This window comes from Anomalospiza imberbis, chromosome 17 (genome assembly GCF_031753505.1).
Source record: "Anomalospiza imberbis isolate Cuckoo-Finch-1a 21T00152 chromosome 17, ASM3175350v1, whole genome shotgun sequence".
In the NCBI taxonomy this organism is placed as follows: Eukaryota; Metazoa; Chordata; class Aves; order Passeriformes; family Viduidae; genus Anomalospiza; species Anomalospiza imberbis.
This window is the reverse complement of record NC_089697.1, coordinates 14137621-14154552: the sequence shown is the minus strand read 5'-3', so window position 1 is coordinate 14154552 and position 16932 is coordinate 14137621. Positions and strand designations below refer to the sequence as shown.

General features: G+C 50.4%; 2 protein-coding genes across 2 annotated transcripts; one reads left to right on the top strand and one right to left on the bottom strand.

Annotated features, from left to right (window-relative positions):
* Positions 1 to 2612: 2612 nt before the first annotated feature.
* Positions 2613 to 8173, bottom strand: SPATA2 (spermatogenesis associated 2). The gene is made up of 2 exons (XM_068208099.1): positions 7723 to 8173; positions 2613 to 6370 (listed from the first exon to the last, which is right to left on the bottom strand). The coding sequence occupies exons 1-2, from the start codon at positions 8038 to 8040 to the stop codon at positions 5117 to 5119; spliced, it is 1572 nt and encodes a 523-aa protein (XP_068064200.1). The 5' UTR covers positions 8041 to 8173; the 3' UTR covers positions 2613 to 5116.
* Positions 8174 to 10891: 2718 nt separating this feature from the next.
* On the top strand, positions 10892 to 16263 carry RNF114 (ring finger protein 114). Its single transcript, XM_068208106.1, has 6 exons — positions 10892 to 11053; positions 11807 to 11957; positions 12422 to 12528; positions 13019 to 13133; positions 14002 to 14109; positions 14286 to 16263. The coding sequence occupies exons 1-6, from the start codon at positions 10935 to 10937 to the stop codon at positions 14349 to 14351; spliced, it is 666 nt and encodes a 221-aa protein (XP_068064207.1). The 5' UTR covers positions 10892 to 10934; the 3' UTR covers positions 14352 to 16263.
* Positions 16264 to 16932: the final 669 nt, after the last annotated feature.

Sequence of the window (16932 nt, the reverse complement as noted above, 5' to 3'; positions counted from 1 at the left end):
GCTGCTCCTGAGCCACTTACAGCCATTGGAACTCTAACAGTCTTCAGGGCAGAGACCTGCACAGCGCAGAGTTAACTCAAAGCCCAGATAAGACAGGAAAAACAAATGGCAGCTATTACCCAAGTCAGAAGGTATTTCACATCCTCATCTCAAAGCCGGAGCTGTGTATGATAAAGCCCAGCCTGAGCAGAAGCTCCAGAATTGCCATCACTCACATTCAGGATTTGCAGCACTCAGATCTCATCAATAAGAAATATCAATAATTAAAGCAATATCTAACCTCGTGTAAAGTTCCCTGCAAAATTACTTCAGTGCCTCACAGGCTCTGAATGTTGGAAGAGAAATTTCTTCTTGATGCCAAGGGAAAAAAAAAATCAGAGCAGGTTGTTTCATTTTTATCTGGAACGTTTCCACCTGTCCACCTTTTTCTGCACAAAGCCTTTCCACGTTCACTGCAAGTCCGTGCCTGACACAGGAGGCTGCTGGGTGTCAAGATGACTTTCACAGCCCCTCTGCTCGCCGCAGCAGCAGGAGCCAGAGCTGCTGCTGCCAGCTGCAGGGGACGGGGAGCAGGGCACCCCACGGAGCAGCAGCGAGCAAAGCCCCCGAGCCTGCTGCTCGCGGGGCAAGGAAACGCAAACGCGGCTGTCCGGAGCCTGCGGAGCACGGCCCGGGCGGAATCGTTCTGCTGCTCTGGAAAAGCCCGGGCAGCTCTGCCCGACAGCCGGGCAGGAGCCAACGGGCAGCACCCCTGCCCCGAGCAAGGCAGCGCTGCCCTCCTTCAGAATCTCCTGCGGGAGCGGATCCCGTCCCCTCCGGAGGTCAGGGCAGCAAAGCAGCCGGTTCCAAAGAAGCGACAATGCCCGAGCTCCGAGCCTGTCCCGCTGTGCCAGCAGTGAGGAAAGGGCGGCAGGGACTGCCCGCCCTGGGCGCTGCTCCCTGCTCACAGCCCGCTCGTCCCACACAGCGGCCCAGGATTAGAGCTGCCTCTCCCGAGCCTGGCTCAGAGCTGGCGGCAGGCGGCTGCCCGCCGCTGCCCTGGCACAGGGACCCGCGCTCCGGGCTGCCCCACGGAGCCCCCCGAGCCCAGCGTGCCGGGCTGTGCCAGCGCAGAGCCCCGCGCCCGAGGAGCAGCCCTGGGCACACGCACAGTGAGAGCTGTGCAGCGAGGCTGCCCCGACAGCAGCTGCTCCGCCGCTCTCCCACCCTCTCCTCGCACGGAGCAGCCTCAGCTCTGTGGCTGGCTGCAGGATTTGGGAGGTGAAGGAGCTGCTGCCGCACCAGGGGCTTTAACCCTTTGCCTTCCCCCCGGCAGTGTAAGATGTGCTGCATCCTCTTCATCTTCACGTTGGCTCCCAGTCGCTTTTTCACAGCGGGGTGCAGGAGTACAAAACCACAAACCTACTCAGTTACTGATCCCCTGACCCTACATTTTCAGACTGGCAAGACCAGTTAGAGAAAACCTTTCCCAGGGGACTACGATCAACCGTAAAAAAGAAAAGTACTTACAAACACAGCCACATCCCATGACTTTCAGAAGGAATCACAGAACACCTTTCAGAAATAACAAACAGGGACACTTGCAGCCCAATCCAGTTGCTGCTGAGATACCATGGTAATGATCATGCTAAAAGGCCCAATTCACTCTGATTTCAGAGCCAAACCAGGTACATCAAGAGTCACCTCCTGCTTTTCTCCCCGTCTCTCTGGCAGTGTATCAGTTATCACCGTGCTCAGATTAGCTCCTGTTTCTAAACAAATACTGGAAAGGGGAATCTCTTCCCCTAAAAACTTTCTACTGCATAGTTAGCAATGTGCACTAAATGCTCACAACCTACAGCCATCTTCCAGAAAACAACTTTAAGGAGCTGTCAGTTCAAATCATCACGTCTAAACTACTTAACCCTGCATGGAACCTTTAAGCTTCTGTTGAAAGCCACAGATGCAGCAAACAAGCTTAGAGGTCTGTAATCAGAGATGTGAGGCAGCAAGACAGCTTACAGGCTTGTTTTATATGCACCAGAAATATGTCAGCTCAAGAAGCATCATGGTGTGAGGCAAGATTTCCTGCAAGAATATTTTAGTTACCTGAAGCCTGATTTTTATAATCCTCCCTGGCACTTCCAGCAACCACAACAGACCATAAAACACTTGTAGGACAGGCACTTCGGCATTCACCTGACATTCTTTTTAACACAAGGAACAAACAAAAAGAATGATCTAGTTTGGAACTTGAGGAGTTATCCTGCTCCAGAGCTAGCAGGATGCAAGAGCCAGAAGGCCTAATTCAAATGCCAAAATGTGCCTCAGCAGTATCACACATCTTCTGGGAGATGCAGCTTCGCTCGGGAAGCTCGTTAGGCAAGTGCCACAGAGAGCCAAGGCTGGATCCACGGAGGGAGCTCCACACGGCCCCAGAACCTGCTGCCACCCCACCTGAGCCTCTGCAGGCTGCTGCCAGAGCGGCTCACATGCTCCACGAACACTGAGTCATGCTGCTCAGGCTGCAGCAGGGGATTTGTTTCAGCGGCCCCAGGACGGACGGAGCCTGCGAGCAGCGGCTCACGGCATGCAAACGCAGTTGGGAACAGACAGCTACATGCACACGCCACTTTAAGAAAAGAGTGAAGCCTTTTCTTAAAGGCCTCTTTATTTTTAAATTCCTTCAAAACATGAATTAATTTAAACAAATCAGATGCAAAACACCTGCATTTTAAATTCGCATATATTTTACTGTATCAATCACAGCAACCTCATACAGTAAGATACACAAAAATAGAGCATGGTATCACTTCAATTCAACACAGGTTTTACTACAGGATTCCATGACATATATACAGAGGACTTCTCTTTTTCAGAGCAGGTGTAGCCCCTGCCCTGGTCACCATAAAAATTACGTGGCATCACAGTTTTAGTAATTCACTGTAGTGTGAGGAGCCATATGGAAATTGAACTGGTGAACTAGAAGATACACTGTAGAGCAGCCAAACAGGCATGAAACTTGCAGAAGGTGAACAAAACCCAAATAACCACCAAAATTAAAACCACCCTTAGACTGCATTTTAATAGTAAAATTGTTTTTAAATTCTTCACTATATACATAATGTATCTACATTTGTGTCATATTTATATATATATATATATTTATAAAAAACATACAAGATTTAAACCTTAAAATCATTCACTTAAACAATATTCACCCCAACCTTCAGGGTCAGCAAGGCAGTACTTGCCCTTGACATTCTGCTCAGTTGCAGTCCCTTGATTCAGAATTTCCCTGATTGTTAAACACACTCTGTTCACTTTGTTTCTTAGTGCAAACTGGACAGTATCGTATTTTGCTCAGCCCTCTGTAAGACCCAGGTTTCATCTTATTTCCATAATGCTTCTGACACGCAGTTATGGCTAAAATTGTTTTAGCTATTTTACAACACTAGCCTATGTAATTTTCCCCTCTACCTACCTGAAGCCCCCCACCCCAAAAAAATGTAAGACAAACAATCATTCATGCACGTTCCTGTCACACAGGGAGTGATGGACATTGAAGTTGAGAAATCTAGACTCTAACAGTGATTAAAAACCCCAAAGTGAATCATTTCAGTGCAAAGTGGACTACAGTTTACATCTCAGCTAGAGTGCTTTACAGATATTTCAAACACATTTAATTTGCACATCAGATTAGGTTGCCTGATACTTTGTGCTAACTAGCTATAGTTGGAATAAGGGAGTTAGGATTCTTAGGGGTTTTCTTTTAATAGGAAACTAAAGTCTATTCATAACCTGGTGGTGTTTGGGGGTCAAACTGTACAGAGCCCAACACAAGGGAGGCCTGGCTCTCAGGCAGGGTTCCCAAGTGCTATAGCAAGAGACAAAGGTTATTATCTGATTCACATCCATAACTGATGGGTTCACTTGAACAGGAGTCACAAATGAGCTCTGATTTTTAACCAGGCCAGTGCTTTACTTGCTGGACTACGTTACAGACAGACTGGCAGTGAATTTGGGAGCAAGCAGAACATTGACACCTACAATTTCCATAACCACAAAGGAAAAGCGTGCACTGAGAGCAAATCCTGCAATTCTTAGACAAGACTCCACTCAGATGAGTGCCAGCCTTATCAGAGGGAAATAAAATGTCAGATTAAAATCCAAGAACTGATCAGAGCCAAGAACATCATTCTGCCACAGTGGCTATAATAAGCTATGAAATACAGTACGAGGAAAAACAAAAAATCACCTGAACAAAAAACCCAGAGAGACTTCATAGCTATAATGATTCTACCACTTTTAAGAACTCAACATATTAAATATTTATTAAAAATAAACTGTTTCCAAATCACCTATTTACAGTACAAAGAACAGTACTTAAACCATGTGCAACAGAAAGAAAATGGACACTCCAGGCATCATCTGAGTGACACAGATACAGGACCACCTCTTTAAAATACCATACAGTGAAACCCAGAAGGATGATATTGGCAACACCGGAAAATAAAGCACACATTGTCCAGATTCAGGTTATATAAGCTTGAGATAAACAACCAGGAAAGAAGGGGAGAAGGAGGAAACAAAGACAAAAGGAAGAGAGGTTATGGTGTTTGCATTTTGGAGATCAAGAAATGCAGACACACATCAAAAAATAGTCCTTGTTGGCAAAATAAGCCATTCTCGTATTTCCTGCACATTTTGAAGTCATACTTTATCAAAAACTGGCAGTGGTTTCATCACTCATAGAAAATGAGAGTCTTAATTCTCTGATTTTATTTTCAAATACTGCCTGGTTTTATTTGGGCAAGATATGATATAATAGGAAGGTATGATGTCACATTTTAAAAATACAACAGCTGCCAAGTTTTAAGGAAAAATGTGCTCTTCTCCCCCATGTAAGTTAAAAAGCAATGCTCATTTAGGAGTTACCTAAATTATAGCAGCATGAAATCTAATGGATCTGCAGCATCTGTGAAGCCACAAAAATCAAGAACTGGCACCTGATCACTGAACCATGGTTCCAAATATCTGGACATGTGATTTTGGCAAGAGGTCAGTGTGGAGTCAGAACACGAGTTAGGATAGCCCTTTCCTCTCCCCCTTCCCTTCCCAAACGGACTCATCCGGTCTATCTGTAAACCACGTGGGACAGCTGGGATGATTTGTAGTTTAGCTGGTTGTTAGGCAGGAACCTGTGCAGGTCGCTCTTCCTGCAGCACGGGTCGTAGTAGTAGGCGTTGAGGCAGGTGTCACACGAGACCTTGGAGCAGAACGTGCACGTGTTGGCGGCTCCCGAGCGGTTGCAGAAGCCGCAGCGCGAGGTGCCCGAAGGCTTGGACTTGGAACCGAACTGAGCAGCTCTGTCTTGACTCTGAGTCTGTGATGTGTACTGAGATTTCTCCCTCAGAGCCGAGGCAGGAGACAAGCCATCGCCTGGGAGTGCTTTGATGGAGTAGGAGCTCTGTTTCACTGCTGGGTACTCCTGCCTCGAGCTGAACAGGCTGTCACACTTCTGGCAAACAGAAGCGCCACAGGGTATGCCACAGTTCTGGCACTTGGAGGAAGATGTCTCTTTGGCTAGGTGGGTGCGTTTGTGGTAAACAGGGTTGGCATCACTTTTCAACAGCCATACATCAGGCTTAATAGCGTCTTGTCTTTTAAAATTTAACACACTTCTAGAATCAGGGTCAGTATATAAATCTAAGTCCTCTTGAGCAGAAAAATAGGAGCTGTAAGGGACATTTGTTCTTAGCATGCCATTGTGATGAGAGGAAGCTGGCAAGTATTCATCTGAACACCCGTGTGGGGAGCTGGACATGGTCAGCAGAGAGGGAGACGGACGGATAATTTCATCTTTAATGTCATCTTCTGCATCGACCAAAATCGGCTCCTTCCTGAGGCTCAGCGAGCTCATCAGCGGTGGTTTCTTACTCTCCCAGTAACTGTCATAGGCATCCACTGACTTGGAAGGCTTGCTGACCTTTGGCTTGTAGTAGTCCTTGGAGGCGCGCTCGCTGGCCGATTTCTGGAGCACCATGCGTGCCATGGACGTGCTCAGCGCCTCCTTGCACTCCAGGCGCCGCCGCATGGCCTCCGAGCAGCCCCGCACGTCCTCGCTGCTGTTCTTGCGCTCATGGACGACATCCACCTCGGAATAACCCTTATCCTTCACCTGCAGGTGGATCTCCAGAAGCTGCTCACATTCCACTTTGGCCAGGAAGAGCTCAAATGAAATCATTTTCACTTGAATGGCGTCGACCTGCTCTTTGAGCTTGAACGTTGTTCCCAGTTCTTGGACATAGCCCATGTAGTTCAGAATCTGCCTCACGTCATCCTCCGCTAGAGCAGACTTCACATAATAAACAAAGGGTCCGGTGTAGGTCTGAGGGGGCCGGGGGGATAAAAGGAAAACTAGGTTACAGATTCAGTGGTGGACTCGATGTTCAGATAATTCAGTGACAGAGACCATATAATTAAACACAACAATAACGACTCTGAACACATGCAACTGCCTTGGCAAGATGAGCTCCATTTCTGCATCCCTCCTGCTCAGCAGATGGAAATTCCACATGAGGGAAATTCAAAGTAGGAGAGCTTTCATTCAATTTAAAATCTTGATTAGCATAATGTCCTCTCTGGTGATTTAAATCACTCTGCTCTGCACTAACATTAGCTTTAATGCATACCGGACATGTTTGAATTTAGAGAAAGTCTTACCATGAAAGGCAAAAAGGCCAGGATTTGGGAACCACCCCATGCAAGGACAAGCTGCAGCTAACAGGAACTCAGAATTACTGCAGAGTGCCATACTCCAACTTTAAATATGCTTGAGGTGCACCCTTCTTTGTGTACTGTTACTACACAGTTTCAACTGCCAGTTTTATTTAATTTAATATTAATTCAAAAACTTCCACTAAAAGAACCCCAATAGCAGAGACACGAGTTTCTGCAAGCTGAAATACCCTCAGCATCTGGCCCACCTGAGGGATGTGCTTAGCCCAGTCCAGGCTGTTCTGAGTGCAGGCAGGAGCAGTCTGCCCATCACAGGCAAAAGATAAACCACAAAACTCAACTGCAGAGGGCTCCCAAGGGGCCTGCAGCACCCAAGCCCAGCAGTGAGATCCCACCTTTCCCTCTGGGACCCTGCCTTAGGTAGATACATTTGAAAGCACCTTAAAATCAAAACATCAGGAACTGAGCACTGACAAGCAGATCAAAGATACTCTGAAAACAACTCTTTTGCAGAAGTTCCTTCACCATTATCATACAACTTGTGGGAACCTCGGCAAAGCATCCACTTGAACACACGCCCTGGTTTAATACTTGTGTCCAGTAACAGCTGTGGCAAGAGACAAGTCAAATTCTGAGTCAGCTTGAATAAATCCAGCTTGACCACCCACCACAGTGAAAGCCTCTCCAAGTAGAAATAAAACAGTGAAGCAGGGGAGGCTGAACAACAGCCTTAAATAAGCTCTTCTCCTACTTTATACACATTCTAATTGCAGAAAGTGCTTGCACTTCTGCTCTGGGGATACTCTCATCAGCACAAACTTCACTTATTTTACACAGGAACTTTCCTATGGCTTCTGTTTACCAACTGTATATCTATCTATCTATCTATATATAATGCTATAAATGGTAAAAAGAGAAGCCTTCAAAGGAAACTAAAGAAATGTGTTCATAAAAAGAAAAATAAATCATGTTCTCACTATGGCTACATAAAAAAAGTCTTACCTTAATGTTTCTGAACTCCTTTTTCCAGGGGTACAGAAAGAGATTAATTCCAACTGTCTCAAGCATGTTGAATGCATTATGGAGACAATGTAAACTTGAGGATTTCACAGATCTCAGCGAGTTTTCAGCCATCTCGTAAAATTTTATCAGCCGGAATCTATAAAAGGGATCAATTTTGGGAAGGCAAAGTAAGGCTGCTGCTGCCACTCGCAAGTACTCATCGTTAATAGGACGCTGCTTGCTGTCAGAGGCGTTCAGTTTGCATTCGTGGAACTGTACATACTTCCTAAATAAATCGTCTTTATATTTTGTATCCATTGAAATCAGATTTTCCCTCGCGCTGGGGGCAGCTACCTCCTCTCGTTCATGGTTATTTGGCAGTGGGTTGGGTATCTGGCATTAGGGATCTTCAGCAGTGGCAACTGTCCTGGAATAAAAACTGAAAACAAACACAAGTCATGCCAGGTGCACACAGCTCAGACATCCCCTGCCCCTCGGGGCTCTAACACAGCTCACAGCGCTGCAGCTCCCTCACAGCCCCTCCAGGACTCTGAAAAGGCCCAGGAGCCACGGAAACGCCACTGTCCTGCTCTCCAATGTCATTCCCCACTCGTTTTCCAGGTCCCTGCCCACTTGGCTCATTTTGTGAAAGCATCTGCTTTTCCCCTTTGCCTCTTGTGGCACAGGACTGTCCCCAGGCTGAGCAGGTTATTGACTTTGCCTTTTGATTTCTAACATTTTCACTGACATTCCTCCTGCAGGTACCTCCAAGCTGGGGCAGCTCTGCAGCCACCTCCAGAGGACCTGCTCCCGCCTGCTGCTAACCACAGCCCAAATTCCAGCTGAAAGCTGGCAGCTGCAAACCTCACTGGGATCTTTTTGGCAACAAAGCTACACCTGCCACCTTCAGCTGGTTATGGGAACCGAGTGAAACCATTGCTGTGCTTCTGCCATGTATGCTTTTGTTTGCAGGGATAGCTGTTTTTATGGATATACTGATCTGCATTTTCAGTGCACTCAGCTCACACAATGAGCTGAAATAGCTGGTGACAAAACAATCTCCCAAATGCTGCTTTACCAGAACCAAGGTAATTAACAGGCTGACAGACTCCATCTGCAATGCCTCAGGAACTTGTGATCACAAAGCAGACCACAGGCTTTGTTTACTACATGAAATGACAAACCAGCTCTTGACCCAAGGGGAGAGGAGTTGGAAGAATTCAGTGCACTGTTTCAGATACAGTCAGTCTCAAACGGCACTTCAGAAAAGACTTCTCACCCAGTATTAACTGCAGCTGCTGGAACACCGTTCAACACTCGTGTTAACAGAAAATAGCTGTTAAGAGCAAGACCAACTGGAGGAAAGGAGCCAAAACACAAAACACCAACAACCAAGAGGCCAGGGAAACAAACAAACAACAACATCAACAGCCTGGCAGTTAACATTCCTTGATGAAAGGCTGTGCTCAGTGCCAGCCCCGTGTGGGGAAAGTTAAGTAGCAGTTCTGCTTCTCCTCCAAGGCACACGCGCTCCTGTCAAGAGACAGCCTGTGAATCACAGGAAATGTGGAGTGCTAAATTAACATCTGAGCATAAGGGCCAGGAGCAGCCCCTTCCCTCCCCACGTTCCTCCGCAAGTTGTGCAGGATGAAGTCTGTGGACAGCGACAGCAGAGTCTGTTCCTTGGCAAGAAGAGCTGCACACGAGAATTGCAGAGAGAGATCTTTGTCTGGCACGTCAGCACAACACCCCCAGGACACGGAGCGGTCCTGCGCCGGCAAGGAGCTGCATTCAGCACGACAGCTCTGCCGTCCCCACTGCCAACACCCACTACACAAAGCGCCGGGCGGCGCGTCACACCGCAGGGTCAGCGAGCCCCAGGCGACGGGAGAGCCCTGCGGCTCCCAGAGCCCCTGCCGGCCCTGACTGCGCCCCGTGCCCGGCACCCGAGCCAGGGCACAGCGCTGTGCCGCGGCACAGCCTGGCAGCCCTGCCAGGGCAGCTCCGGCACAGAGCCGCCGGCAGCCCGGCCTCCCCGTGCCCGCAGCCCACCCAGCAGCAACATCCATGGTTACGGGCTCCGCGGAGCTCACGATGCGAGCAGGCACGGATAAATATAGGTTTTAGCAGCTCCCCGACTGACAGAAGGCACAGAGGAACAAGAGCGCTCTGCTGCGAGGAACTCAGCCCACAGGGCCGCGTACCCCGGAGGAGTGAGAGCAGCAACTCCTGAGCAGAGTCCAGCGCCGGCGGCGGGGACCAGAGATCGTTCCTGACCGGGAATGGGTCCGGGGCCAAAAGCTCACCCGGGGGCACCAGCTGCTCTGACCGCGCTGCGCCACGGGGTCCTACAAACCCCGAGAGAGCAGCAGGGCACGGACGGGGCAAACGCAGCCCGCTCCTGCGCTGCCCGCCCCCGCCGCGCCCGGAGCCGCCAACGCCCCAGACCGCTCCCGGACGCGGCGACCGCGACCGGCGCGGGAGCGGCGCCGAGCGCGGGCAGCCCGCGGCCGCTCCAGGTGCCCGGGACACTTGTTGCAGAGCCGGGTCGAGGAGCCCCGGGCACCGCCCGGGCCTCGGCGGCGGCACCGGCACCGGGAGCTCCCGCCGCCCCGACCGCCCCCGCTGTGCCGCGGCCGCGCCGCCCGCCCACCGTGGCCAAGCCCCCGCTCTGCGGCCTGTCCCGTCCCTCACCGTTCCGCTCCGCCGCCGGGGCCTGCCGCCGTTCCAGCGGAAGAGCCCGGCGCCCGGGATGCTGCCCCGCGTCCCGACGCGCTGCCCCGGCAGAGCCGCGGAGGCCCGGCCGGTGCCGCGGAGGGAGCGCGCCCGCCCTCACGGCTCGGGCAGGGCCGCGGCGGCAGCGGCGGCGGCCCGGAAGTGAACGGCGGGGCGGGAGCACTTCCGCCGCGTGACGTCATCGGAGAGGGGCGCGAGGGGCGGGGCGAGAGGGGCGGGGCGGTCCCCTGGGGCCGCGCTCCGGGAGGTGCCGGGAAAGAAGCGGCCGTGGAACGGCCGCGGGGCTGTGACACCATCGGCCGTTAGGCCACCGCCGTGCCCGGAGCGCGGCCCCGCCCGCCGGCAGCTGCCGCGGGCACGGCGGCCCCGCCCGCCCGGTGCGCCCCGCCCACCGCCCGGACCACGCCCACAAAGGGCGGGGCCAGGCCGGGCGGGGCCGCGCGTGCGCGGGCCGCCCCCTGGCGGCGCGGCGGAAGATGGCGGCGGGCGGGCCGTCGCGGGCCCCGGAGCGGCGGCCGGACCCGCTGTCGCGCCTCACCTGCCCCGTGTGCCTCGAGGTGTTCGACAGCCCGGTGCGCGTCCCCTGCGGACACGTGTGAGCGCCCGCCGCCGGGCCGGGGAGCGGGGAGCGGGGAGCGGGGCTGGGGCTGCGGGGCCGCGAGGGCTGCGGGAGGAGCCGCGGCTCGGGCGCCGCCGGGGCTGAGGCTGAGGGCAGGGGCTCCGCGCGCTGCTCTGCGCCCCGGCAGCGGGGCAGGGCGGAGCTGGAGCGGCCCTAGGGGGAGAAAACGAAAGAAAAGCGGGGGAAGGGAAGGCGGTGTTCTTCTACTTTCGCTTCCCGTCTCTCCTGAGGAACGCGGGCATGCGTGGCAGGACAAGGGGCAATGGCTTCGCACCGTCAGAAGACAGGCTGAGGTTGGATGTTGGGATGGAATTGCGCCCTGGCAGGGTGGGCAGGCCCTGGCACAGGGTGTCCAGAAAAGCTGTGGCTGCCCCTGGATCCCTGGCAGTGCCCAAGGCCAGGCTGGACAGGGCTGGAGCAGCCTGGGACGGGGGGAGCTGTCCCTGCCATGGCAGGGGTGATACTGGCTGGGCTTTAAGGGCCCTTGCAGCCCAGACCGTTCCATGATTCTGTCCAGAAGCTGAGGGCACAGAGCGCTGTCCAACAGCAAACAGTTCTGGGTGTGACAGCCTGGATCCTTCATGCCCAGGAGGCAGCAGCTCCTTCTTACCCTTCTTTATCGGGTCTCAAGCCTCTGTTACTCCTTTGGGCAGAGGCTGTGCAAGGGCAGTGGGCACTGCGGGTGCCCAGTGGGCTGTCTCACCACCTCCTCCTTTTCTCCCATCTCAGCTTCTGCACGCCGTGCCTGCAGGAATGCCTGAAGCCCAAAAAGCCAGTCTGCGGGGTGTGCCGCAGCACCCTGTCGCCTGGGAGCAGAGCTCTGGACTTGGAAAAGCAAATCGAAACGACAGAAACCACTTGCAACGGCTGCAATAAAAAAGTATGAAAGTGTTTGGAAATTCAGCACATGAGATGTGTCCACCTAGGGGAAAATAAACAGCTTCCTCCTCAGCTTTCTGCAAAATCAGGTCAAAGTGTTCTGATATGTGCTGGAGGTGTTGCATATAGGCAGCACCCAGATGTTGACATTCTTTCCACAGTTTTTTGTTGTTACCTCTTCAGGAAATGTATTTCAGATGAGAGATTCTGATTTTAAGGTTGCAGTGAGACGTTGCTGCTGTGAGCAGGGGTGCATGGTGACATACCACAGACAGCAGAGTTACAGCTTAACTAACCTGTAATCCAAACGTTTTCTGCTTGGCCAGCTGGAGTGATTGGGGTTTCTGCTTTCACACTTGTGCTGAAAGCTGCTGGCGTTTACACGGTTGCTGCTTTGGTTCAGGCGTGTGGCAGGGAGCACAGGTGTGCTGTGAGCTCACTGCCGTGCTGTTGTTGCCCGCACAGATGTACCTGTCCAAGATGCGCAGCCACGCAGCCTCCTGCTCCAAGTACCAGAGTTACATCATGGAAGGCGTGAAAGCTGTGACTAAAGAGCCCCTGCACAGCACCAGGTAACGCCTCTGCTCTGCAATCCTGCCCTTCTCTGTCACAGGAAAGAATTTTGAAGTAAAAGCGGACTTCATCTCTTTGCTCAGTTTGGGTGCTGATTTTTCTGTAGTTAAAAACTGAGCCTTGATCCTGCAGCTGGCTGTGCCTAGGTAAACTCTGCTGCTTCTGCTTGAACATCTCTAAGATCAGGGCATTCTGTAGATGCAGCTGGTTTTTAAAATACCTTGGTCTCCTGATTGTACTCACCCACAAAGGAGGAAAGTGGGGACTGGTGGCAGTGCGCTCTTGTGTGTGGCTAGTGGGTGGTACCCTGGCATGTGAGAAAAAGGTGATAAATGGCGCCTAGAACATTTGCAGAAAAACTGTGATTCAGTCTAAATACTGAGTTCCCTAAAATACTGTTGGGAGTTTACAAACCGATTGCTAAAATGAGCTACATAAATTATTGCCTTGAATAATGTGTATTTGTAAATAACCTTTTCTCCCCCACAGGAGCTTCCCGAATCGCTTCACCTTCCCTTGCCCGTACTGCAGCGAGAAGAACTTCGATCAGGAAGGGCTGGTTGAACACTGCAAAGCTTTGCACAGCATGGATGCAAAACAAGTGGTAATAAAAAGTCTTGGTGCAAGAATTGCAATGAAGTCTGGTCTTAAAGCCCTTTGAAACAATGAGTTAGAGACTTTTGAGTTAAGTATTTGTAATTTCTGCTGTCCAGAAATTACTGTGCTGTGCTGGTCATGCCTCTAAGCCTGGTGTGGTTCTGCTGTCACCTTTCAGTGGCTCTCTGGTCTCCACACCCACTGCATCTGGGCCACATCCTCTTTTCATCCTTGAAAAATGGCACACATTCAAAGTTAATTAGGAATAGCAAAGTAATAAAATATAATTTTTTTTAAAAGTCAGACATTTAATTTTCTCTTTCTTTTTCCCCTTGTTTTCAGCAAGAAGATACTATTAACTGCTAGGGGAAATGCTTGCAAAAAATAGTGTATAATTCTATCTGTGATACTTCCTCTTATGTAAGAGGAATTGCAAAACATGAAACTGAATTGGAAACTTCAATTTTTCTGGGAAGTTTTTTGGAATTCCAGATAATTCAGGAAAATAAGGCCCCTTTTTTCTCTTGGAGAGAATAAACTTTGCAGAGAAGACCAGGGAGAAATAAAATTTCCTGCCACGGTGAAATAAAGGCTGAAATCTTCTAGAGCAAGAGGATTTAATGAGTTCTGATTTTCAGAATGTGGGAGAAGAGTAAGGCATTCCGTTTTGGGGATCTAAGCCATGAATTAGAATTATTCAGGGTTATCTGAGGCTTTTGCATTAAATGTCCCAGCAAGTCATTGGCCATCACTTTGCATAGAGAACAGTGACAGCACAAGCCTTGAGCTCCACTCCCCCCGGGCTGCCCCTGCCCTTCTGCTGCCAGCATTTAAGCACTGAAGCATTGGACCTGACTGGCTTTTCTTCCTTGAAGGTTTGCCCAATTTGTGCCTCAATGCCGTGGGGGGACCCCAACTACAGGAGTGCTAACTTCATGGAGCACCTGCAGAGGCGACACCGCTTTTCCTACGACACCTTTGTGGTAGGTGTTCGCTCCCCTTGCGGCGCAGCCGGGGGCTCCTGGAGCTCCCTGGGCACTGCTGTGCAATCCCAGCCTGTCCTGGCGTGCCAGGGCTCAGGGACCTGCAGCTCCTGCTGCTGCCACATGCTCTGAGCAGCGGGGCTGCTGCAGAGAAGGCGTTTCTGCCTCTGTTCCAGGATTACGATGCTGATGAGGATGATATGATGGCACAGGTTTTGATGCGCTCTCTGCGGGAGAAGTGATCCAGCCAGAAGATTTACTGCAAACCCAAGCTTCCACGAGGGGGAAATGCCCAGCATCCTTGCACTTCTCCCTGCACATCCCAAGATTAACTCAGGCATCAAGAAGTACAGAAGACTTTAATCCTATCTCAGTTTTAAATCCTGGTTTGAGATTTCTGTATCATTCAGTCTTTTGGTATCATGGTCTCTGACATTCAGCCCTGTCAGCCCCATTTTTCTACTTGCTTAGACGCAGTTTCATTGTAGATCAACACGTGGGAACCAAGGCTTTTTCCTTTACCTATGCCTATAGGTTTCTTTGGAAATTGTGTTTATTTAACTGCCTAAAATCAAAAACATTCCAAATGGAATGGCCTGAACTAGTTAATAAATATCTTCCCAATCTCATTTACCTATCTCAAGTGATTGTGTGTGAGGTGTACTGGTAGCTCTGTTCCCCTTTAGTGAGACTTCAGGTGCTAACTGTAACTGTCAGACCAGCTGTCATTTAAGTGACCTCTGAGACATGTGATTCCATAATGTTTCCCAGTGTTTCAGTCCTTACAGGCAGCCTCCCGACTGTATGGAAAACATATCTTCAGTATGAGTGTTCAAACTGCAAACTTTCCTAGGAAATCTTTGCACTGCGTAAAAACTAGTTCAAAGTACTTCAGTTCTATGCATGATGATTACTTTCCTCCATACTCTTACTATAATTTCTAGCCTGGAAAATGATCTTTAGTGTTGGTCTTAGTTAAAATGCATAATTTTTTAACTATCTTAGCAAATATTAATCAAAATTGCTGGCTTTATGATTAAATTGGTGGGTTTGAAACTGGTTTCCTAGTAATTTTAAGCCTTATGCTGATAGGGGAATTCAGAAGGTTTTTTTCAATACCTCGGCTTTCTATTTAAACTAAAATTTTCATATGTATTCTTGGGTTTTCCATCTCTCAAGACAAGCTGGTGGGAAAACTTAGGAGTAATTCATAGCACTGGCATAGCACTTCCTTTCTGCATCACAGATTTTATCAGGTATTTTGAATTCCTGTTCTTCATTTAAATGTTCCTAAAGTGGCTGAAGCTGTGCTTGGATTGTTTGCCATCTGGCAGTGTGTGTGTGCAGTCAGGTGTAGCTTTCAAGGAAAAGTAAAATATAGCCCTGAAAGCAGGACAGTTCCAGCCCCTAGTCTGTGGATACTCAGTGCTCAAGCCTACGCTTTTACCATGAAGATTCCTTAATTCTAATGTGATGCTTTCGTGAAGTTCACAGTGGAGCTGCTGAGATCTAAGGCACCTGACCAGAACCTGTAAATCAGAGTGTTGAGATGTCCAATGCAAGCGTTGTAATTGGAGCAGTGGGCCTGCACCACCCCAGAATTGAGTACTAATTCATAGATTGGAGCAGTAAGCTCCTCCCATCGTGCTCTGCAGACGGCAGGATAGCCTTACCCTGAAAATAATGAAACGCACTCCAGCTAAAACCTCCTGATTCAACCTTGTGTCCAGCCAGACCTCTGGCACCTCTCCGCTGCCCTTGGGGTTAGTGTTTCTTCCCCGTGGTAGGAGCAGTTACACTCTCATCCCTGAGCCCCTCGTGGGGACTGGGACCCCAGTGCTGTGGGGCTGGGAGACGTGGAACCTCCTGGTTTTGTGGGGAAAGTGCTGTGTTTGGGGTGGTTATTGTAATGCTTGGCCTGCAGGGAGGTGGCGGGCTGTGGGGACTGTGGGGGTCTCTGGGGTCTGGTCACAGTGCAGTTTGGTGATGCCCATTGCCAGGAATGCAGATTCCTCTTCTGTTCTAAGTGCACTTCCATGCAATTCTGATAAAATGATTAAGGAGCAATTAGAAGCTTCCAAGCAATTACTTTGTCATGTTTTTGACTTTTGGAGACAAATTACAAATAAAGGCCGTTTAATTTATAAAATCCTACCTTTGTGTCAGCTCTTGTCATTTCTTCCTCGTGGTCCTCGTGTTTCCTTTGAGCACCCAGAGTGTTTGCACTCCCTGATTGATTTAAAGCCAGGGGCGAGAGGCACCTGTGTGCTGTGCTGTGCACAGCCTGCACTCATCTGGTTTGGGTGGTGGGAAAACCCTTAGTGTGGAACCAACTAGTTCGGGCTTCCAAAGGCCGGGAGCGTCCCTGGGAAGGGTGCCGTGCTCGGCCGGGGCTGCTGGCGCCTCGTCAGCAGCCGATCCTGCAGCGCATTGTGGGGATAATGCAATCGGGCCAGCCCGGACCTGTGAAATTCCCCTTGTCTGGCACAAGGAGTCCGCCCGAGGAGCGCAATTAGCGCAGAGAGACACAATGGGAGGAGCCGGGCTTGCAGCTGAGCTGTTCTATCAAATTTGTCTCCAGACAACGATTGCTCTTAATAGGTCTGATAAATTGTCAGCATTCATTTCCTAGTGCACGGGCATTGCTGCATGTGGAATTGCAGCGCTAAATCCCCATGCAGGATGAGATCTTGCCAAAGTGTAGGTGCTGTGTTCCAGGTCTTCGTGTCACCTGACTGAAAAGAGAACAGCAAATTTTCTTCAAGGCCTTTGCCCAGCCGTACTGGACACTCACTGGTGAGCCCACCTCAAAAAGGATTAACC